Source organism: Phallusia mammillata, chromosome 6, assembly GCF_965637545.1.
Source record: "Phallusia mammillata chromosome 6, kaPhaMamm4.hap1.1, whole genome shotgun sequence".
NCBI lineage: Eukaryota > Metazoa > Chordata > Ascidiacea > Phlebobranchia > Ascidiidae > Phallusia > Phallusia mammillata.
The window spans coordinates 19,825,736-19,850,848 of NC_137257.1; the positions used below are offsets into that span (position 1 = coordinate 19,825,736).

Consider the following 25,113-nt stretch of genomic DNA (forward strand, 5'->3'; position numbering starts at 1 on the left):
TCCTCAATCTTACATCAATATGCGCAGTTGCCATTTTTTTGATTGTCTTGTAAAAATTACACCGCCAAAAAATATGTTGCGATTTCTTGCCATATTGTGGACATTCACAATTCTACTTTTTTCACATTAAAAACAATTATTTTGTGGTGAATCCGGTTACAGAATCGACAGTAACTTGTAAGAATTGTTTATCACAGGTACCCGTTAGTTTTACTTTCACTTAATCACGAAAGTAATCATGATCACGCTTGTTTCACAAAAAATGTGCGTCTTGGACTTTAAGAACTCATTAGGTCTCACGAAATATCACGAATTCGTGAAACAGATATTAAGTACTCATTAGGTCTTACGAAATATCACGAATTCGTGAAATTTCACAAGCTTAATAAAACTTATCAAATGACACATTCGTGAGCAAGGTCACGATGATCACGTAAGCCGAAACCGTTTTTCCTCCATTTCGATCTCCTGTCTACGCCTTATGATCGCTTCATTTTGTTCACGAATTCGCTTCATTCGGGCATCTAATTCCTTTTCACGATCAGGGGCAGTCTGCTTGCTCGGTGAAAGTCGTTTGCGTTTCCGATCCGGTGAAGTATGGGAAACTTTTTTGACATTGGAACCACCAAGTCTCTCCCTTATTGTCCTCGAGTTCGGTTTCTCTATAGTTATTCGTGCTTTTTTCTCATTAACAACCAAACCGACTCTCCGTCTTTTTTTCCTATGAACCGTTTCATCATTTGTCACAGAAAAGTCGTGATTTGAGTAAGGTGATTTTTTTACGGTTACTGTTGAGATGACTGATGATGGAAATTTGGGTTTGTCGACGGAACGAAAAAAGTCATTTGCCTCATCTTCCGAAATTGAGGCTCCACGAAGATCTTCTTTTACAGGATCTTTTGTCCTCCTCTTTCTTCTCACCTCTTCTTTACTCCTCCTCCGTGTTAACTTAGTCCTTGCGTCCAATCGCCTCTCTGGAACAGATCGTTCTTTCTTTTCAGAGAATGATTTAACTTGCACACCAAGTCTGTCTCTTATAGGTCTTTTAGGTTTGGGATGTGGTTTTTCCTGCTCTTCTTCACCTGAGGAAGCAGCGGATGGTGACGAAGGAGGAGAATCAGAGAGCTCTCCAGAAGATGATGATAAAGATGTTTTATCAGACACTGGAGATCCCGCAGTGATGAAGACACGAGTATCAGATGGAAGAACGTTCGACTGTGAAGACTTCCTTCTTCGTTTAAGCGGTTCAGGTTCTGTAGAAATATTCACCATAGGTTGGATGGTTGTTTTACCTCACTAGAGTGCCTTTAAACCTTTTTTGAATCGAAATATTAAGCGTAAACTGCAGACAGTGCACACTGTTTCGACTTAAGGTCTCATCAGTGCAGCTGGTGACGAGAGATCGGTCGTATTGGTTAGTGTGGTCACCATCTTATCATTTATTGGCTTGATGTTTTTACATTAAGCGTTAACCTTTGGCAAAGTTGTGGCCACCCAATGTTTTTCACAAAACTTTTTTCAAAACAAGAATTTTTTCAATCTTATACACATTAGTCCTTTGTATAACAGGGCAATAAAAAATCTAGTTCTCAGGTCGTGATTTGGTACACGTGTATAAATATAAACGAACTTTAGCTGTGTAAAAGTAGAACTACCGAAAGCCATGTCAGGACATAAAAGCTTTTGATGCCGATTTGCCTTAATACCGATCAGCGGCTCAAGGGAGAGACAGAGCTGCGCTAAGTAAAAATATCGCCCGTCCTGATAACTAAAATGCCTAAATCCTGTATTACATCGGCGCCGATATAATCGGTATAACCGTAACTTTTTTTACTCTGATACCAAATAAACTTCTCAAAAGATATCAGGAGATAATGCGCCTTTCAGATTCGGCACTGCGGTCTCAAATTGATTCTATTTTTCTGAGACTGGTCAAAATGTCGGTTTTAGTTTTTACATCTCAGTAAACCTCTGTTAATCCGGACCCGTTTTGACCAAACAATTTGTCCGTATTAGGCGAAGATTCGTATTAACCGAATCCGGTTTAACCGAGGTTACTGTAATATACATATTTAGACATATTGTAAAGTATGAACTCTCAAAATGTATGGATCATAACTGTCGCCCAACATTTACATTTGGAAGATTTACAAAACTTCAAACCTTTAGATGTCTCAGACACTTCTGTGTCGAAGTCGTCAGCAATTTCAAAAGCGTCAAAATTTTGTTCACTCATATCAGAAAGAGACTTTTCATCATCGCTTTGATTTTTCTGCGCCGCCTTGTTCAGTTTCGGAGCATTTTTCATCAAACTTGCAATTTTTTCGCGTTTTTCTTTATCAGGAGTATAGGGGGAAAACTGGATTACGCTGCGTTTGCTATTCTTCTTTCTGTAAACAAAAATGGAATTTGTCAGAAAAAAAGATTTTGTCTCAAATTATTGCAAACTATTGAGAATAAATATCATATAGAGCAGTGCATTTTAACCGGTGTAATTTGTCTGCCAAAAGATTGGTTTAACATGCTTGGTTGGGTAAATGTAAGTGAGTAAATTATTACATAAGTATGGTTCAAACGGCCCAAAAAAACGGGTAACATACTTTTTTTCTTCGCTGTTTTGTTTTAATATTGGTTTCAACAACGACTTTTTTTCTTCTGGATTTTGGACACCTGGAGCAATTTTCACAGACTTCTCCACATACCGCTCGTTTGTAACTTTTCTGGAGAAAAAACTTTTACATATATTCAGGGTCGCCACACCGTCCTTATTTTTAATACTTGTCCTTATTTTAAAGGGCAATGTCTTAGAAAAATTAATATTCCTTATTTCTAAGAAATGTCCTTGTTTTTGACTTGAGTGCTTATTTTGTATTATTTTTAACTATTACAGGTCAAATCCCTGCTGCAAGTAAACGTAAACCCATAGACTGAGCTGTCGTAAGATACACAAGTGTTTTCTATGAACAAGGATTTGCTGGAACAGATTGTTTCTGGCAAAAACTTGGCCATGTGATATGTCATGGCTCTTATAAATGCAAAGATTTGTTCAAAAAAGTTGTTTGGTTTTGTATGAAAATTAAAATGTTTGCTTATCCTTATTTTAAGGTTTATGTCAATGGCAACCCTGCTTATAGTCATGGTGGCCACTAATCCAATGGCAAACATAAAGATGACTGTTAACAAAAAAAAGATGCAATTATGCCTTATGTGAAGAAAGTTGCCAAATCTTCTAAGTAGAATTAGCCCACCCACTGACATAGCGACTTCAGAGTGCTGATATTGCTTATCAAAGTCTTGATTCATGTTTTAAGTATTATTTTTTTGCTGATCTAAATAGTTTGTAGCAATGTTATTTGTATCAACTTTAAAGAGCTCTTCTGGCAAGTATTTTTATTCGGACGTTTCGACGTCCTATATAGGTCGTCTTCATCAGGGTAAATAACACTGAATGCGCGTAGTACAGTGCACGATAAACAAAAGAAACTTCTTTAAAAATAATAATAATAAAATACTTGCCAGAAGAGCTCTATAAAATTAATATTATGTCTGGCAGCAATAGCTTATATAATGAATTTATATCGTAACAGTTAAAACAAAACAAGCAATCTAGGTTGTTTATGAAATAAGAACAACAAAAAAAACCTGTATGTAGTTTATTTCAACAATGTTAAAAAAACACTTCAAGCAATGACTAACCTTGTAATTACAATATTGTCTTCTGATTGCCTCTTTAGGATATCTTTCTTTTCATTTGATTGTGCTTTGCCAACCAAACTAGGCTTGACATAAATTTTTGAACTTTTCTTGGTAATACCGTCTTCTTTTTCTGCCACTGAAGGCACTAGGGAGTCATTTTTCTTCTGTTCCTCATGATTTCTCGGCAAACCCCTGCCCTTTAACTTAGTCCGTAAATCAGGAGTTTTTGTATCAAACTTGCTTCTTTGCCTTGAAGACGACTTGAGTGAAATTATTTTACTTCCAGAGCCATTGCTTTTTCCCTTGAAGTCACTGCAACATTTGTGGAATCAATCATATAGATATACTTCATACACGTAGAAAAAATATCAACAAAAGCGTTGAAAGTAAAGAGCTTCTTTTAAGCAATGCATGCAAAGTTAACAGAAAAGTATACAAAACTTCCACCAAAAAATGCTTTGTTTTACTAAAGAGTATGTATGTCAAAATTTCTTCATCATAGGCGCCCACTTGCTAAAATCGGCGGGGAGGCAGAATTATTATAACTCGGTAAAGACGAAAAAAAAAAAAAGGTAAAGACGGAAATATTTTCAGCCCGGACGTCACTATTTACGCAGCAAATTGCATGTAACGCATTTAAGTTTATTTTATTTTAAATCAGGAATTACCAAAGTAAAGCCCGCGAAGGTATTTGTTCTAAATATATATCTTGGAAAACAACGAGTTAACCGTTGAAAGTTAATTTGCCACCAAAGAGTTCCCACAACAACATGTGGTCTTAAGTTTACCTAGTTTTGCACTTCACTGGACGCATAAAAATGATCCAAAAACAGTTTGTTACATCACAGACAAGGCTTAAAGTACCCATGCTTTCGTTACTGTGCGTATACAGGTGCCTTTCTTTGTTAGTTGTGATGACATCAATGAGAAGTTAGTAATTTATGCCAGATAATTTTATTGTTCGACAGTAGCGCTATCTCTTAATAATATTGTAGCTCCTGCTGGTCCCACAAAAGTGCTTTGTAGACCACAATTGCGGAACGGCGCTGCGTTTGTGCTTGTAAGCTATGTGGCCGTCTAATGTCATTTTCATGCTATGCGGCTCACCCTGAAAAAAACTGGCTACCCCCTTTTTAAACGATGTCAATTTGTGTCGATGTTGCTGACCGAGTTTTAGCAAACACTTCTTGCATGTTTTTATCCAATGGCTCATTGCATATAACCAGGGTTGCCATCGACATGGAACTCGAAATACGGACACACGAACAATTGGACTTTCATGTCAAACGAAACAAACGTTTTTGAACAAATCTTTGCATTTATACGAGCCTTGACATATCACATGTCATATTTCTTTTTGCCAGGAACATTCTGTTCCAACTCCTTGTTTGTAGAAAACACTTAGTGCATCTCACGACAGCCCAGGTCTAGGTTTACTTTTAGCAGGGATTTGACTTGTAATTGTTTAAAATAAGACAAAATAAGGACTCAAGTCAAAAACAAGGACAGTTGTTAGAAATAAGCACAAAAACTTTTTCGAAGACATTGTCCTTCAAAATAAGGACGGTATGGCAACCCTGCATATAACACTTCAAGTATACGTTTATGACGTAACAATATGCGTTGTTTGATTTTTCAGAAAGGTTGGTCTGTTCAAACTAAGCAGTCGTTGACTGTGCAGTAGTACAGAGTTACTACAAAACTGTATGTGCATAAATTAACGCAAAACTTGTTTATGACGAAGTCAGCGACGCAGATACCCGGGGAGGCGGCGCCTCCCCGCCTCCCCATAAGTGGGCGCCAGTGTTCTTCATACATTATTATGCTTTGCCAAATAGTATATTTTACAGACCGAAACGGTCCCCCAAATTTCTCCAGCGGTTTCCCAAAATTTCCCAAAAAAAATTTGTTCTATGATTATGCACTGCCAGTAGCCTAATAAATAATTCGTTTAAGCAAATATGGCTATTTTTTGGTATTTAAATGAAACACTTGCGGTCTCTTAAAACTACAAAGCGGTTACCCAAACCAAACCTTAAAAAAACCCTGACTATGTGTAATACAAAAGTCACAAGTGAAAACAACAATAAGGCAAAATAACATTAGTTGTGAAATGCAGGGTTCCTGCGCAATTTCTGTTTATAAATTCCATGACATTTCCAAAACTTTTCAATGACAAAAAAAACAAATTTCCATAACCTTATTTGAAAAAAATCGAGCAATTTCAATAGTGAAGCTGGTAAAGAGGCTTTGGTAGATGCAGCCAATTTACCATACTTGCTTTACCATCTCTATTTGGCATTTTCAGTTGCCAAATTTCATACTTTTTCAAAAGTTGAGTTTTTTCAAAACTTTTCCAGGCCTTAAAAATACAAATTTGAATTCCATAACTTTTTCAGGTTTTCCATACCCGCGGGAACCCTGGAAATGGTTACTAGGTTGCAACAGCTAACCTTTTATATTGATGATCTGTTGAATCTGACATAAGTTTCACAGAAGGTTGACTTGTTTTGCGACTTCCACTCTGTAAACAGAAACCAGGGTTTGTAAAAGAGAAAATAATTAAGTAACCAATTGAATTAGTAACTCTCAAATGAGCATAAAAGAATAACAAAATCAGGGAGACAATAAGGGCACAGATACTATTTTTAAACTTAAAAAAATTATATACCTATTTTCAAAACATATTTTCTTGTCAATAGTTTTAGATCAGGAGTCGGCAACCCCTGGCATGCATGCCAAGGTTGGCATGCGAGGTGGTTTTTCATGGCAAGCCAACCCATTTGCGTGTTATATTAAAGTAACAATTTAACCTGTTACACTGCTTGTTTATAGTTTTTATCATGCAATTGTCTTAAAATTCAGCCTTACATGCACAAAACTCTCCGCTTTCTCTTTATTATTAATATTTGTTGGTACGAACCGGTATTATTTGGAAAAACGTTGGCACACGAGGTCATTAACACATGGAAATAACAAGTAAATTGGCATGCGTCTCCTAAAAGGTTGCCGACCCCTGTTTTAGATGTTGTTAATTTTATGCAAGATTTTAACAGATTAATGTATTTCAGTAAGATTGATTTAAGTATTAAATACAATTAAGACATTTAATCATAAACATAACTGCCAAAGATTTTGTTATAGAATACATTATGCAGAATATTGTTGAAACGTCTGCATAATGTATTATATATACACAAGTTCTTTGGCAGTTATGTTTATGATTAAATTACTTATTAAGTGTTTCCATTTAAGACATAAAACTGAAATAAAAAACAAAAAACTTACATGGTCTTGGCCATCATCACTCGAATCAGATAGAAAACTTAAATCTGATGAATGAACGCTGTCATTGTCTTCTATTCCTGCACATCACAACAAATCTTATGCTTACATCAAATTAGTCTAATCCTATTTAATTTTAAAGCATAGTCTGCCAGGTCCATTGAAGGTGTCATACCGAATCAAGCTGGCAATCCCTTACTACAAAACTGACATGTGCAGCACACAAGGCAGATAATGGTGCTTGCACCTTTCAACGGGTCCCTAAAAGACTCCTTTTGTAGTTTTGTAGCCCACTACACGCTAGATTTTTCAAGTCTGTGCCTTGCCATGTTAAAATGCTCAGAAGACCGATTCGAAATAACACCTTCAATGGACCTCATGTCGCAATAAAAAAAAATTGAGAACCACAGGCCTAAACAGTTGAGATACATATCACATACCCTTTTTCCTACTTTCTTTTTCAACAAAGTCTTTACTTTTTTCCATCTTTTGAGAACGATGATTTTTGTCTGTTGATGATGTTTTTTCTTTTCTGTACAAAAGGGATAAGTTAGCAAAAATTTAATAGTAATAGGAATGGGCTGAGCCACCGCAGTGCCTGAGTACTTAGTACTGAGCATTGCAGTTTATGACGCTTGGTGCTCGGCCAAGCACTTGCATAAACTGACTTAAGCACATAAATTTGCAAACTCATAACCGCTGGTGACGTAAGGGACCTTAGAAAGCTTCAAAACTAATGTGGAATTGAAACTGTTTGTGATGACACAATGCACCGAGTATTACCATGCTCTAAGTCTAGTGTTTGATCAAATAAAATATTTCACAAACAAAACAGAAAAACAGAAAAGGTGCGGCTTGTGTTTCATTTTTAATGTTATCCGGCCTGTTTTGAAAAAAAGGTTGGTGACCCTGTTTTTTGTCCCACTGCTTTAAACTGTTGCATTATAATAAATTATAATGCGACCGAGCCCATGCTCCGAGCATTACCGTGAGATGCTCGGTGCTCGACCAAATAGAACATTTGCAGTTTTGTGCCATCCCTAATAATAAAGCCTTGCTTTTGATGGGTTCACGACAGATATGAAATTCCATGGAATTTCCCCCAAAAAGTAATGGTAATGTTTGGGGGAAAGAACAATATATTTTGGTCAAAACATGTCATTTAATTTCCACAGAAACCATATTTCCAAAAAGTCTATCTCGTTTTACAAAAATCAACGCAATCACAATAGCTTACTTATAAGGTCTATGGAAATGTTTGGGTCGCGTAAAAAGTTGGGAACCACTGCACAAAGGTGCATCAAACCAGTCATTGGGGTGCATAGGTACAAAGGGGTTCACCAAAAATTTTTAGTAGTGTATCGGTATGGTGTGTGACTACAGATGTACCAGCAATGCAATACAATTGAATTACCTTGAATAATTTTTTTCGCTTTTCTGACTTGACATTTTTGCTTTACATATGAAAATTACCCAAAAAATCAATTGTTGTATTACAAGGAAAGGTTTTTAATATTGCCAGTTGCCGTACAAACCTAGTTGGTTCAATATCTTCTGCTTTGGTTTTGACATGTGGATTTTCTTCCGTTTTTTTGTCTGTTTCCAATGGAACTTTGTTTTCTTTTGAATCATCTGCATTAATGTTTGACCGACCTTTTTCCTACAAACATTTTAAAGATATATGGTTACTTTACAAATTTTACTCCCAAATCATTCTTATTAGTATTTGTACAATTTAGTGATGGGACGAGTACCGGCACTTGGTATCGAATGATTTCAGTGGTATCAATACTCATACGCGGCATCAAAATATTTGGCCTCTGTTTTCGATACCACTGTTCGATTATAAGGGCCGGTTTACACTATAAGAATATCGGCAACTTTTTGCCAATATTTGCTTTAGACAGCACAAATCGGGAAAAAGTTGAGCCAGGTTATGTATATTTTATAGCTATCGTGTGGAAATCACGTTTTTGTACAGGCTTCTGCATGAGTGTGTGTGCACGCTTGTACCACAGCCATGGCAGATAAATTAGCTAGTGATATACAAATTAGGAAACACACTATATTTATGAACTTGGTACCTGCTTCAAAATCTGGTATCGTCCCATCACTAGTTTTTTCACAAACTTTACTACCAATTGTTTTTAGTAGTATTTGCGCAAAAGTGTTTTTTTTTTGTTTCTAACCAGAATTTATTCTTCACTAATGATAGGACCATTATAAGCACCTTTTAGAGTTCAGAATGCAATTAAAAGAAATATTGCATTACACAGAATTGTCTATCTACCTATTCACAACAAATTAGCTGGTATATATATATTATAAGGTGCCAGGTTGACCATTAGGGAGTACAGCATGCTAGCGCTATCAACAATTCGGAATTTCTTCCAAACCATGATTAATATTTAACCACCTTGTTTTTTTCTTTCTTTTTTAATTTCTTCTTGACTTTAGGTTTTGATTTAGGTTCTTTTGGCTCTTTTTTTGGTTCATCGGATTTTTTCTCCCCAACATCAAAATCTCCTCCCAAAAATTGATCGATAGCATTTAATATGTCATCATCCTCTGGTTTAGAAGTGACAGGAACTTCAGGAATTCTAAAGAAACAATAATGAAATAAGCTTGCTTTAGTTTTGCTGACCTAAAGGTAATTTCAGTGCCAACAATATCACTACACTACACAAGTCTATAAAATGTGACCTGGTTCAGATATGGGGAAAATTTGTTAATAAGTCATATAAAAGCATATATAAGCATCAACCAATACATGATAAGTTGCAGACAGTGCATGCCCAGTTGTGGCACCGAACAGGCTGGTAACACATGGCTTTTCAGCTTGCTGCTCCCAACAAACCGTAAAGAGAGTGCCGTAAAGAGATAAATGAGCTCAAATGACCGATCTCTCGTCACCAGCTGCACTGATGAAACTTTCGAAACAGTGTGCACTGTCTGCAGCTTACCAAATGAAAATGAAGCAAATGTGGGCAACATATGTATGGAACATGGAATCAATGTACTATTTTAAGTGGGAGCACGTGGTTGCAGCAAAATAGTCCTTAAAATAGCACCATAATGACTGATGAGCTGTAAAACTATTGCATGTGCGTTTAGTACTCATTTTTAGCCTAGTGGGTCTTAACTTGTCGGAATTGCTAACGTTGCTGGCGACAGAAATATCTTAACCCAGTCAAGAAGAACAGGCCTAACCCTTGGTCTACATTAGAGTTAGACCGATATGGTTTTTTAGGGTCGACACCGATAACCAATTATCGGTAGTCAAGAAGGCCGATAACCGATATTTTGTTTACATTTTAGGGAAAAATTTTAGTCCCAGGAACAATCAAATATCTCACTTGACCTTGGCTGTATGCCTTCAAGCATATGTTTATTGGACAATAACTAAAATGTTTTTTCAATGAAAACAAAAACGAAATGAATATGGTAACAGGTAACCCAAAATCAGCAACAAAGTGTCATTAATTAGTATTCCCAATTAAGCAAGGGTAAATTATGGTGCAAGACACAATTGCTCAGCGTGCTGTCCTGTGAGACAGTATAAAACTGGACCAAGTTCAAAATTAGGCTACCAAGTTGTCATGTATCCCGCATATAGCAAGCGTCAAAACGCTTTCGACCATAGGTGAAAGAATAGCTAGTGCTGTCCTAGCCCGCACCAGTAATTTAACCAAAGGACAACATGAGCTTATATACACCGCTTCTAGCAATGTTTCTCAACGGCGGTTCTTTTCGGTTTTTAGTTTGTTTTACATCGAGATTGCAACATTCCAAGGCAATGCCGGAAATGGCACCATCTCAACACAACAACTAACTTTCAGTTTGTTTCAAATAACTCTCGCAACATTCCTATGCAATACCGAGATTGCACCGTCTCGAGCATCATCTAGTTTTAAGGCATTGCGTCATGCAAATGTTCTGTTTACACAATATTTGGCCGCTACAGGCCACACAATTTTGGTTTACATCCTTGGACCAAGCTCTGCTAATGAACTGTGTTCGCTTGAGCATGAACTTGACAATACTGCAGGACAGAGTAAGTAAAAAATAATGGTGTCACATGTAATGATTGTGCGACAAAATGTTCGACAACTGCAAAGAAAGTTAGTCTTGTATGTTTTAATACATGCTGTACATAAAACAGAAGAATCAGCTTTAATGTTAGGGGTCATTGTTAATGAGCACTAGGTCGCTTGCCGTCGCGCATTACGCAAACGTAAGTTTGTACAAAACAGACATGTGCTTCACTTTTGCGGTGAAACCAATTGGCGGCCAGACTGAGACGATCAGACGAAGGAACACGGCTGAGTCTACTAAACCCCCAACAATTATCGGCCAACTGATTAAAAAAAGGCCGATACCGATAATCTGCGAAACCCCGAATATTGGCGCCGATAATCGGTCTATCTCTAGTCTACATTACTAAAAAGTTGGAACCACAGCTTTAGCACCAAGCACAAAAAAATGCAAATCCAAGCTTCAGAGGATTATACATAACAATATGTAAGACTGGAAAGAGTAAAAATTACACCAACTTGGTTTCGTGCTTTTCCGGATCCTCATTTTCGCTTTGGTTGCTACTCTCCTCATCCTGGCTAGAGTCACCACTCTCACTATCAGCTATTGAACTGTACACAAGTTGTCATGTTATTCAGGTATGTTTTAGCTTCGATTGGCAAAAGTATTCAACCAAATCAGCATTTTTTGTGAAGATTTTATTAAGGTAGAATTACTTTCAGATAACAAATATTTAGAACACAATTTTCATACAAAAGCGGTTCAAAATTTTGGTACAAGTTTTCCACGTAATTGCAACTTGAATAATTTTCAAACCATTAACATTTTGTTCACTGCAAATGAAAAATCAGCATATACTTTTGCAGGCTGGCACAATAGCAGAGGTAGCGTTAAAACCAGGGTGTCAAACTGTTAGATATATGAGTTTGTTCTAGTGATGGGACGATACCAGGTTTTGAAGCGAGTACGAATACCGAGTATATACCATATGTATATGCCTTCGATACCAAGTACGATTACCGAGTACTTAAGTGGAGTGTTGTACTTAGTTGTATATCACTGGCTAATTTATCTGCCATGGTCGGGGTACAGGCGTGCACACACACATGCCGAAAAATGTTATCATCACGTGATAGCGAAAAAAATATACGTAACCTGGCGGAACTTTTTCCCCATTTTGTACTGTCCGAAGCAAATATTGGCATAAAGTTGCCCGTATTCTTATGGTGTAAATCGACCTTCGGTACTTGCACGTTGGTATCGAAAACCAAGGTAAAATATTTCGATACCGAGTACGAGTATCAATACCACTGAAATCGTTCGATACCATCGATACCGAGTACTGTGAACCGAGTACTCGTCCCATCACTAGTTTGTTCAGGTTTTAACACAAACTATTTTTGGGTTTAATTTCATGCACATTATCATTATTTTTGAAGCGCCTTGTAGCTATTATCACAAATATTCTTCAGTAACTTGTTTGAAATCAATAAAATTTGTGATGGCGATTAAAGTTTAACACAGGTTGGGGTTTTGGAGAAATCGAATTTTCTGTTTTTAATGAATTTAACTGCTCAAATCGGTTCCCAGGTTTAGTTTTAGTTCTGGTTTGACTCCCTTCTTAAAACCCATAGCACCAGGGAGTCGAACCGGAACTGAACACGAACCCGCGAACCGGTTTGAGCGGTTAATTTCATTAAACCCGAACCGCTAATTACGATTTTCTAAAAACCCGAACCGGAGTTGAACCCCATATTTTGTTTGGCGTTGGACCCGAACCGGACTTGAACCAGTAAAAAATGCAGTCTGTTTGATATTTTGTGATTTTTTTTCTCAAAACAGCGCACTCAAGAATACGCGAAATAACACTTATAGGGCGTGTCAAAAATAACAGTGCAGGGGCAAAATTCTTTTGGAGTTTGGTAAGGCCAGGTAGATGATGGGTAGAATTAAAATTTGAACCGGTTTAAAAACCGCAAGACGGTTCGGACCGGATAATTTGCCCAAACCGGAACAAAACCCGAACCCGAAAATATACATTTTTAAAAACCTGAACCGAACCCGAACCCTTAAAAACAAAACCAAGTGAACCCGAACCGAACCTGAACCCATATGACAAGCGGTTCGACTCCCTGCATAGCACTAAGAATATATACTAAAATATTATATCATAAATTTATTTTGCAAATCTGCTTAGTATTTGGTTTTGGTCCAAACATAACTTTGCTGATACGATATATATATATACATTACTAATATATAAACATATAAACATATATATATAGCAGTTGGTATATTTTCTTGTACAGAATTTTTTTTACATTTTTTTAACGATGTATAAATCTGCCTCCAAAACAGAATGCAGCATTTAGGCTCGGCCAGACATTTAAACACAAACATATTTTCTCAAAGCATTTAAACCATTCAAAACTAGAAGGGTGGCTTAGCACATATTGCCCTTGCATATACACTATAACCTATTTTAAAACATAAATATATTTCCTTTGCTTATTTTGTATTGGGTCCCATATTAGCCATCATCATTTATAACTTTATTAGTTTCTGCAGGCAAAAACTCATGGGTCCCCACACATGCAAAGTTGAAAATAATGCAATTCAAGAGATAACCATGAGGAAGTCGGGTGTTGTAAGGTAAAACACAGCGATCGGCACTGGGCTTAAATAATAATACTATGTAGAATACAAACTATAAAATTAGATTCACCCCAGATATTGTTTGAAGTATGTCCTATTTAACGTTTCAAAAAACTGACCCATATTAGGGGGCTAGTAGGGCAACTAATTGTGTTCGACACACAAACTAAAAAATATATAAAAACCATAATGACTCAATCAATAGTACTGCAAAATTTCAGCCCAATCCAAGAATGTTTAAAATTTTGACCACTAGAGGTATTTTGAGCATAGTACACTTTGGGGACTTGTGGGGTAAATGTTAGGACTACAGGGTTGAACACAACAATCAACACCTATAAATGGCATACTATACAAGAAATCCAAATTTCAGCCAATTCTGACACTGTTTAAAAACTCACCCATTTTATTTTAGGAGGCTAGCGGGGTAAATACTGGGGTTATCGACAAAAACAAAGTGGGATGCACATCCACATGAATATATCTACTATCTGTGTAAATTTTAGCCAAATCCATCAAACATTTGATGGAAAAACGAGTCGGACAAACTTTGGGTAAAAACACCCATTTTAGGGGCCTAGCGGGGTAAATACTGGAGTTATCAACAAAAACAAAGTGAGATGCACATCTACATGAATATATCTACCATCTGTGTAAACTTCAGCCAAATCCATCAAACATTTGATGGAAAAACGAGTCGGACAAACTTCGGGGGAAAAATACCAGTTTTAGGGGGCTAGCGGGGTAAATACTGGGGTTATCAACAAAAACAAAGTAGGATGCACATCTACATAACTATATCTACCATCTGTGCAAATTTCAGCCAAATCCATCAAACATTTGATGGAAAAACGAGTCGGACAAACTTCAGGGGTAAAATACCCATTTTAGGGGGCTAGCGGGGTAAATACTGGGGTTATCAACAAAAACAAAGTGGGATGCACATCTACATAACTATATCTACCATCTGTGTAAACTTCAGCCAAATCCATCAAACATTTGATGGAAAAACGAGTCGGACAAACTTCAGGGGTAAAATACCCATTTTAGGGGGCTAGCGGGGTAAATACTGGGGTTATCAACAAAAACAAAGTGGGATGCACATCTACATAACTATATCTACAATCTGTGCAAATTTCAGCCAAATCCATCAAACATTTGATGGAAAAACGAGTCGGACAAACTTTGGGAAGAAAAAAAAGGAAGAAAACAAATGAAAAAAAAACAAAAAACATTTCGAGTAAAATCAATATGTGTCCCCTTCAGGGAAGGGGACCCATAACTACCTGGAAACACTTGATCGTCTGCTACTTTGACTCGATACTGATTCACTGTCAGATTCATCGGAACTTTCAGAACTACACCGATTAAACTTGTCTTTAGGTTTTGGTGAGGGAGGCAGTGCTAAAAACACAGTTTCATTACATGTTTTGTTGGGAAAATAGGTTTAAAGGTTCTGTACATCCTTGTTTTGAGTAGTATGTGGCAAACAGTAAGGCTAGTCAAAATTGTAAACCATACCTAGCTTCTAACATTACACTGCTTTTGTAATTATCCAGTAAATTTGAAACATTTTTTAAGAAACTTTAATGAATAAATAAAAGAGCAGATCTTTGAATGGGTTTAGTTATGTCATAAAAATCGAAACAACTTTAAAAAATGAAGTTTAAGATATGTATGTATATTTTTAAGCATTTTTTTATTTCCAACCTTGTGTTCTAACAATGTAGGTAGAGCTATTTACACCATACCTCATGCCACACTCACATTTAGCTAATTTTCGATAGATGGCACAAAACGCTGAACTATTTATTTAGCAGCCGAAGAGGGGGTCGAAAGTTAGCTAAATGTGGGTCTGCCGTCAGGTTTGGTTTGATGATTTTCCAACAATATAAAAGATTTGAAAGTGAAACGGTTGCCTGTGTTAGACAAGCAAAATTAAACATTTTTGTGTATTTACTTTGTACATCTTATAATGCAATACATCAAATATCAGATGATCCAATTCAAATTAGCTGAATTTCAAGTAACAAAGAACTGAGAAGGATCAAACAGTTAAAAACTACCTGCATTCGGATCAGGTGTCAAGTTAATAAGGTTGCTGCTTTTCGGAGGTTGCAATTTATGAAAGATATTGTCTTCATCATCCTGTGAATTTTAACAAACATGAAATAGAAATTTAAACACGAACAACATGAAATGTTAGTTTATTCTTAACACTGTCAAGCAATGTTGTATATGCAGAGTGCAAAATCTATTGATCAGATTCTAGAAATGCATTTACTTGCAAAATTAAAGCTGCTAAAAATTGCAGTATGGGAACATAGTAATGGGCTTTAAATGCTTTGTTTAATTTTTTTCTATTTATCAAGTTGTACTTTTTATTCTCACTGTGGTAAGTGTAATTCCAAGTTGAAATTCAGTTAAACTTTCTGTGTGCTAGGGTTTAACAGTTTTATGCCAGACATGGCTTTTCCAGTTTAAAAAAATAATGTGTATATATTTAATCAAAGCATAAGCCAGTGGTTCCCAACCAGGGGGGAATTCCCCACAAGGGGGGAATTTTGTAATTTGTAGGGGAAATTCGTGTCACAATATCAATCTCTTACTGGTTGTCTGTGCTATGTATTTTGCTGCATTTGCCATATATGAGCTGAGAAAAAAACCCTCATATAATCGATAATCAGAGTTTAAATTCTGTTTTAAGAATTACATTAAAATGTTAATGTAAACAACATTTTAGCAAACTAAATTTGTAGGGGGGAATTAGATTTGAATATCGACAAAAAGGGGTGCACAGGACAAAAAAGGTTGGGAACCATTGGCATAAGCCAAATCCCATTTTATTCTTATTGATTCATTGAAACAAACTGAAATGTTTAGTAATAATAAAAGTGTTTTATTATTTTTGAGCTAACTTAATAATACTTGCAGTAACAGCACAAAATATTTTTGTGTTTTATGTATCACACCTCACTAAGCTTCCTGCTTTTTAGAGCAGCTTGCCGTAAAGCATCGAGATCCTCAGCTTCCTTTTGTGGCTTCCTTGGCTTGTTAATTGATGCCAAAGCAGCAGACCGCAAAGCAAGCAACTCATCATCCTAAATTTAAGAAAGCAAAATGTATGTCACAAATGCAATTAACTAATATTTTATTGACACACAAAACAGCCAGTGTGTTTAATGAGAGATCTTGATAAGATCTCAGGCATATACGACCCAGTCTGCAGAATATGGATGCTCCCAACGAGATATCCTGCATATATGACCACTATGTCCAATAGACAGGTGCTTAACCTCTACATGCAAGAGAAATTATACCAGGTACAATGAAAGTGATAAACAGGGCCAGGCAATACTTCATGCTAAATTTCCACATGCAATTAAAAAAATTGGCATATAACTTTGGGACCAAGGTGCAGGACCAGCATGTGCTACATGCAAGACCAATTTCCGTGGGTGCAAAGCAATAGAGGTCAAGGCAGAACAATTAAACACATTGCCCGTCCAAAAACATTTTGATAAAACAACTCATGTGTGTGCAGGTGCCATATTTTGCAGACTGGCTCTACAGTAACAAAAATTTATCACAATGATTTTATATTGGTTGTAGACTTTTTGAACATCACAAGAAAAGTGGCATTTTTGTTGTTTTGCTTAAAAAGTTTTCTTTGGTGCTTTTTTAACTAAAGCAAAGGCAACCAAAGTTTTTTAAAGAAAAACAAACAGCAGTTTCATACAGGCACAGATTGTTTTTTTTTGTCCTTATTTACAAATAAAACATACAGAAACACATTTAATTGATCAAAACACATGCAACATTGTCGGTAATTACCTCTTCAATCATTTAGCAGAAAGTATCAAGCTCTCTACTGCAGCAACCAGCGGAAGACAATAAACATGAAAAATCCTGTAAACAACAGACTTCTCAGATCTCAGAAAACATAAAATTTATGCACCTGATTGTGTTGTGCGTGTAGAATTGCAGAGCACAATTGCGTAAAACGTTTTTCGCAACTTAAGGTAAAACAACCAAAGTGTTTTGTTGTTTCAAAGACATTTGAAGTAAATGTAAATAAGTCAGATAATCTGTGCGTTGTCAATCTTTATGAAATCTTCATTGTAAAAAGAAGCTTGATTAGGAACTTAAGTTTCATGTAATATTTCCCCAAAGACGGATTTCAATTTCCCGAAAGTAAAAGCTTGTGTGTGTTGTACCTGTAAATTTGTGATAAGAACGATTCTGTAGTTTGTGGCTTTTTCTGCTTCAAGTTCGTCCAAGAAGATTGCTGCAGTCAACTTTCATTTTTAACAAACCCAAGTTACTAATAGTTGCCCACGACAGAAGATCACTTTTAAAATCATCGACAAGACTACTCTGGTATGAAACTTTTACTACTATCACTTCTATTAAATTTGTTTTGGATACTTCATTGTCGAAACGTGGGCAATATGCTCTACCAATAATGCTTTATGTTAGTAAAAGTTGGATTCTGTAATGACTGTGTTTACTAATATCTGTCTCTTATTCCTTTTTGGAACTGGGCTTTTTGAAGTCACAATTTATTTTTATGTAGGATACAAAGACATTTTGTACACACAAATCAAATGAAATCACAATCTGTGTATGAAAAGCGCAGAAATCAACTGTAATCAAATGTTGTACAATATATATTTAACGCCAACAAAAGTGAATCTAGTTATCACATTGAACTTTCATCATAGAAGACTTGAGGCCACCACATCTCTTGTTCCAATAATATTGGTCATTGAATTATGATCCGAAGACGTGCTTGACCAGGGTCCGTTTAAACGGGCATAGCCACATACATTGCATTGTGCCACCAAGGCCCGCCGTAGTCAGCGCCACAGTTTTGTGAATACCTGAAAAGTCAAACTCTTACTTAAAACCAGTGGAGGGATTCAAATTTTTTGTCGGTTCTGTCACAAGTCATGTTTTTCAGCCGGTTCTTACAAAAGCACATTGACAGTAACCAGTAATGCTGACCGGTTCGCTGATCTCATAAAATTTCATGATACGGCTCTATAGAACCGTTGAAAACCGACTAAATCCCACCACTGCTTAACACTATAATATCTGCAGTCAAGAAAACATTTTTTGTTTTAATTGAGATTGCTTACAAGTCATTATCGCTGTCTGCTGTTGAAAATCGCATTCCATTTTGATTTAAAGTGGATTCAAGCATGCTATCTCCTGCTGATCCGCTATATCTTAAAAGTGTCAGTTGGTACAAGCTGTGTTCATTTCCTACAAAGTCGCTGCAAAAACGTCAGTTCATTACTGCTACTATCTGGGATCGAGCCGCCTGTTAAATGGGTTCGGGTTTAGGCTTGCCTACTATTTATTGTTTTTAGGATTTTGGATTCGGTTTAGGTTTTCAAAAAAAAAAGAACTTCAGAAGAATTTTTGCTGTGCGCTTCACTCCACATAAATGGTTCTTCACTCATAAAACGCACTCGTAGCTGTTCTCTCAAGTTTTTAATCTTCTTTGTTTGAAGTCAATGAAACTTATGGTGGCGATTACAAAAAGAATTACAGGCTGCATTTTTACCGGTTCGGTTTGCCTACCTATATTCAGCAAATGCATGACCAGCACCAAAATCTCAAATATCAACTCGAAGACGACATTTTCTCTCAGAACTTGTAATCTGATGAAGTTTTACCAAACCTTGTAACAGTGGTATAAAAAATATAGGCCTATATAGCTTATAGCCAGGGTTGCCATCGACTTGAAATCAAAAACAAGGACAACCGAAAAATTACATTTTCCTACGAAACAAAAAAAACGTTTTTGAACAAATCTTTGATTTCTACGAGCCGTGACATGTCATATGCAATATTTTGAGAAGAAACAATCTGTTCCAGCAACTCGTTGTTTGTAGAAAATACTTCGTGCATCTCACAACAGGCCGGGTCTAAGTTTACTTTTACTTGTAGCAGGGATTTGACTAGTAATTGTTGAAAATAAGACAAAAGAAGGACCCAAGTCAAAAATAAGGACATTTGTTAGAAAGAAGGACAAAGAACTTTTCTAAGACATTGCTCTTCAAAATAAGGACAAATCTTAGAAATAAGGACGGTATGGCAACCCTGCTTATAGCCTAGGCTATATAGGCCTACCGTCAAATTTTGGTTTGTTTTCTTTCAGGTTGTTCCGTGCTGTCTATTTAAGTCAGGTAGGCTACTAGCCTATTGATTGTTGTAAAGTTACCGAAATAAAAAAAAATATGTAGGCCTACATAATATAGGCCTAGGCTAGATACGGAGATTATTAGAAAAACGTTTCTGCAATAGGCCTAGGCTACGATCATGCATTTTTTAAACTCAAGCTCTCCTTTTATAGACACATTTGATGTTTTGCAGATGAAAATATGAGAAAACATATATGTTTTATGATATAAAAACGGTCTATCTACCTGTACTGACCTTCAAGGTAGACAATTAAAAACACTGCCGTTTATCTGACTCTAAAAAACAACAACTAGGCTATCGCTGGCTAAACAAACCTCAAAAGACGCAAGGTTAATTTAACGTTCCCACATTATATTTCAATAAGGCATATGTCACGCAAGCGCCACTGGCGACTAAACACGCAACACAATTTTCACCGCGCCACGAGTCAACTGTGATATATCAACGCTAAAGCAAAAACTAGTAACTCTAGGTAACTGATTTTAAGTCTAAATTGATGCGGTTTATATAGCGGTCAGGTCAAATGTTATTACAAGTTGTAAAACTGGTATGGTTGTAAAACACATACGGCCGAGAATATTAACTGAGTTCTAAACCGCAATTATTCATTGAAATGCTTGTAGAAGCGTCACATGCAACATGGCTGAGAGCTAATTTAGACTAGGTTCTTGTTAACACGTAAGCGGGGCGATAAAACAATAGCCTTCAGCCATTTTATGACCGGTGGGGTAATAAGAAAAACAGGTTTAATAGCCGGTCAAGTTTCTGTGTAGAAAAAGGAGAGGTTTGACCGAGGCAAATATACGTCACGACAAATGCATGCAAGTGAATGTTTTGAATTAAAAGTCCAAAGTCCGATATGTTTTGAATGAAAAGTCCAAGGTCCGATACATAGCCTACCTAACCAAATTTCCGACGGATTTCCGAATCCGATTTTGTAATCGTTCCACAATCTATTAGTATTGAAACTCACTGAACCGTCGTATCGATGCTGGAAAACCTGAAAACGTTACATCGTATTTTTTGGCATTAACAGAAGATCTGTATGCTAAAGAATATATTCCTAGCCTACCTGCCATCCATCAATACAATAAACTTCCTCTCCTGATTTTAGAGTCTGACGGCCTCGCAAAGCATTTTTGCAAGATTCAGGTATTATGTATTGCTGAATATTTTCCAGTTCTATATGAGAAACGCAGGGTGTTAGTACGTGTTAGAGTTAAGATTTTAGTACGTGCTATAGCCTATAATGGTAACTCAAGTTGGTAACTATTAAGTAGCCTAACCATAGCTACTTGTCTTGGGACGTAAATTCTTGCAAAAGTTCCTAAATATGTATGAAGACTATATACCGTCTCGGCCTAATTAAAATTTGACATGCGATTGGCCTAATCCAGGGCTACTCAAACTTCTTGCTCTGCGACCCCATTTTAAAACAGAAATTTCTACGCGACCCCTTGGTGGGTAGATAGCCCAGGGGTGCACAATCTTTTCACTATGACGGCCGCATCGAAGATCTTTATTTCACCAATGCTTGCTTGTGTTTTAAAATTACTGAAGTAAAGAAATACTTATGTACATATACCATCTAATGGCCCCTAAAAAGCATAAATAAAATTTTGAACTTGATACACAGATTGTAAGTCTTAGCTTTTTTGGCGTCATAATCTATATTGTGTGGCTTGGGTATCTGCTTTTTCGCATTGTTTGCACACAATAGGCATACAAAAGTCTGGCCCATATGGCTACTAGGCCGGTAATAAAGTTTTTATTTACGTCACGGCCGCCGCATAACTTATGTTCTAATAAACATGTTCGCGGTCGCACAAGCTCTTCTCTGTGGCCGCATGCAGGCTGGGCACCATTGGTTTAGCCTATACACGGGAATGATGTTTAAACAATAAATGTACGCACGTATGCTATTTATTGTGAATGACATAACTACGCATAATGTTTCGCGACCCCAAAATTATATTTCGCGACACACAGTTTGAGAAGCCCTGGCCTAATCAGCAACGAAGAAAATTTTTACAGAGTACGAGTTAGTTTCTGGCAAAATAATTTTTTTTTTAATTTTTGTAGGTTTTGACGTAATTATGTGCTAAGGGCTCATGCCCAACAGAATAAACAACAGATAGTAAGCACTATGTTTTAATTACTCTTGGTTGTTTGGTAAAGCACAATCCCTTGTGTTTCCACTTTTTTCAATAAACCTGTAAAAAAACAATAAATTCAATAATGTTGAATCATTTGCCAACTTTCAATCCCTATTAAAAATTTCTTTCACTAATAATTATCGGTTTCATTATAATGTTTTAGTCATAAACGGCAGTCTTTATCTTCTATTGCAACACTCACTTGCAACCATGTCGACCAAAGCAGTTGTATTTGCTACAGGTCCAGGGGTTATGAATTTATTTTCATCTTTACTGATACTGTTCAATCTGGCGATCCCCTACTACGGAGCTGACATGTGCAGCATACGAGGCAGGCAACGGTGCTTGTGATTCGACTTTCGGCGGATTCTCCACTGAGCCTGCGTAGCTCAGTAGGTAGAGCGCGAGTCCTGAAAAGACTCCTGTCGTGGGTTCGAATCCCACCGCAGGCTAGATTTTTCTAGCCTACGCCTTGCCATATGGTGGTAAATGCTTGGTGACCGGCTGATTCGGTATTACGCCTTTAATGGGCCTGGCGTACTGTGACTACTAAAACATTAGTAACAAATCCTGCTCTAATGACCGCCATTGGTTAAAATTACTGACCACAATCCTGGTTGGTTATCACAGTTTTATTAACAACTCTTTCACTGTAAAAGTTTTGACACAGAAGTATGTACATGTTTAGAAACACTTTATACCTTATAAGTCGACGACCTGACATTGAAATCACTGCCGATATATACAGCAATGTTTATCTATATACGCCACTGATGTTGCCCACGGCAATTGTTAGTTTTGGATAAAGCTTTTAATCGGATTTTGTCAAAGGTTCAGTGCAGCTATAGCCTACTATATCTTAAGTTACCAGGCGAATAAAAGTACAACATGCCAGGTGGTCCAACAGTTGGAAAGTTTTGACCAAGTTCTAGGCTTTTCACGGCGAAATAGACAGTAAATGACAAAGAGACATATTTGAATTGAAACCAAACGACATGAAAGGGAAAATAATTTAAGTATCCCAAACCCATTAGTAGTGGCTTTCTATTCACAAAAGGCCATAAATTTAAGCAAATGTTGTCTAACTCATTAGTTGTGCTTTAAGGGTTATAAAATTCAACCACAAAATAAGCAAACAAAACATGTTGTTTTCTGATCGAGTTGTTCTAATAATCACACTGCACTTTCATCATTGATGACTTGAGTCCACCCCATTTGTTTTTCCAATGATACCAACTCATGGAATTGCCGTTTGTGGATGAACTTGACCAGTGATTATTTAAACGGGCGTAACCACAACCATGATACTACCATGGTCCTCGATTCAATACACAGTTGCCCCCACTCCTTCAAAATATATTTTTAAAAGAAATCCCAGACCAGTGCTTCCACAACGAGGATGAAAATTTTAAATATTGAAGTAAATAAAACTTAAGCTCTTGGGATATGACGTGAAGTTGATAAAAGGTCCAATCTTTAATGATCTTTTTACGGTTTAGCATCTATTATGTAGTATATTAGGGAGGAAATAGGAGACCTATAGGAACAAATCAGAATAACTTTAAACAAGCTTTATTTTGTTGCAAAATAAGGTCCGAATTTATTAGAGCTGCTGAACATTTAACGCTCAGAGCAGCGAAAATTTTAAATCTATTGTATAGGGTGTGGTGTAAATCGAAATGCTATGCTACATTTTCGTCAGTTTTTATGCACAAAAAAACAACAGTTTAAAGTTTAACCACTGGTTTACTTACCACAAGTCATTGTCGCGGTCTGAAGTGGAAAATCTCATTCCATTTTGTACATGTCGCGAGTCAAGCATGCTATCACCAGCCGAACCACTAAGTCGACATCTTCTGGCTGAAGTGGTAATTTGGTGAAGTTTTTCCAAACCGAGTCAAAATTCGGACGATAAGTTTCCGAATCCATGTTTATAATCTTCCCAAAGTCTTTGAAAGTTTTCTGAACCGTCGTACCGATGCTGGAACACCTTAAAGTGTGCAACAACCATTTAGGGCCTATTTAAACCTGCGGGTCTTCAAAACAGAGATTAAATCCGGATAATGCATGATGGCTTATAACAGCGGTTCTCAAACTGGGGTCCGCGGTCCTTTTGGGGTCCGTGAGGCAATTTTAGGTGGACCGCGAAAAGGTTGAAGTAATTCTATAATCTTAATTGGTATCAGTTTGTGCCACTAAATACGTTTAAATCAAAGTAGAATTGAGAATCGACTACCTCCATTGCTAAACAATAGCCTTTATTGAATGACAACTATCAAAAATACAATTGTTTGCGCACAATTGTAATGTTTTTGTCTTTCTGTAATGTCACAAGCTGTCTTATGAGCATTGCTATGTGCTATTTTGCATAAGTAGCTGAAATGTTCTTATGAAATACACATTCAGCGTTCAGGACCGTGAGCCCTCAAAATAATGGCAAAGGGACCGTTTTGAAAAAATACTGAAAAGTTTGAGAACCACTGGCCTAAAGGATCAGCAAGCTTTAGACCCTTTCTCTTTGCCCAAAGTGAGAGTTTATTCTTGTTATAAAAAAACATTATGAAAATGTTTGAAAGAGTGTTACAAGTTACATTTGATTGCTAAAATGGGTCACGGAATGAAAAAGTTTGAAACAGGTATTGCATATTCGTACATCTTCTCCAGTTCTGTTAAAAAATCGAATTAGTGTTGTTATGTAACGAAACAAATAAAAGTCACGAAAATTATCTTCTTTTTTACTTTGCATCGTTTCGTTGAGTAAAGTCGACTGTCGTTCCACTTTTTCCATCAAATCTGGAAACATGTTTCGTAAAATTTTCTACTGTTAAAGTAAATTTAACATACAGTAAACATCGGTTAATCCGGATCTTCGCCTAATTCGGATAAAACTTAAGGAACAAATGATTTGTAATATTTTTTTTAATATAAAGCTTCGGGAAAAATAGATCTTCGCCTGAACCAGAGCAAGAAAAAATTTGCAAAATGTTTTTAATAGCTCGATAGCTCTAAAATGCATTGTGAAAAAAACGTTTTTTCTGCTATACCTGCAAGATTGTACATACTAGGGCTTTGC

At 36.6% G+C, this 25,113-nt stretch overlaps 1 protein-coding gene and 1 long non-coding RNA gene across 3 annotated transcripts; one reads left to right on the forward strand and one right to left on the reverse strand.

Moving 5' to 3' along the window:
• Nucleotides 1–27: 27 nt before the first annotated feature.
• On the reverse strand, nucleotides 28–17,656 carry LOC145233240 (uncharacterized). 2 transcript variants are annotated; one of them, XM_080097931.1, is made up of 14 exons: nucleotides 17,506–17,656; nucleotides 16,644–16,772; nucleotides 15,738–15,819; nucleotides 14,958–15,075; nucleotides 11,535–11,627; nucleotides 9,398–9,581; nucleotides 8,517–8,641; nucleotides 7,422–7,513; nucleotides 6,985–7,061; nucleotides 6,150–6,220; nucleotides 3,697–4,008; nucleotides 2,601–2,720; nucleotides 2,164–2,390; nucleotides 28–1,253 (listed from the first exon to the last, which is right to left on the reverse strand). In XM_080097931.1, the coding sequence occupies exons 1-14, from the start codon at nucleotides 17,515–17,517 to the stop codon at nucleotides 430–432; spliced, it is 2,466 nt and encodes an 821-aa protein (XP_079954057.1). In that variant the 5' UTR covers nucleotides 17,518–17,656; the 3' UTR covers nucleotides 28–429. The 2 variants fall into 2 exon arrangements, with proteins under 2 accessions (XP_079954057.1, XP_079954058.1); XM_080097932.1 differs by lacking the exon at nucleotides 3,697–4,008.
• Nucleotides 17,657–17,946: 290 nt separating this feature from the next.
• On the forward strand, nucleotides 17,947–19,518 carry LOC145233245 (uncharacterized). Its single transcript, XR_013861047.1, has 2 exons — nucleotides 17,947–18,051; nucleotides 18,248–19,518. It is a non-coding gene; the product is annotated as an uncharacterized LOC145233245 (long non-coding RNA).
• The last annotated feature ends 5,595 nt before the right edge of the window (nucleotides 19,519–25,113 follow it).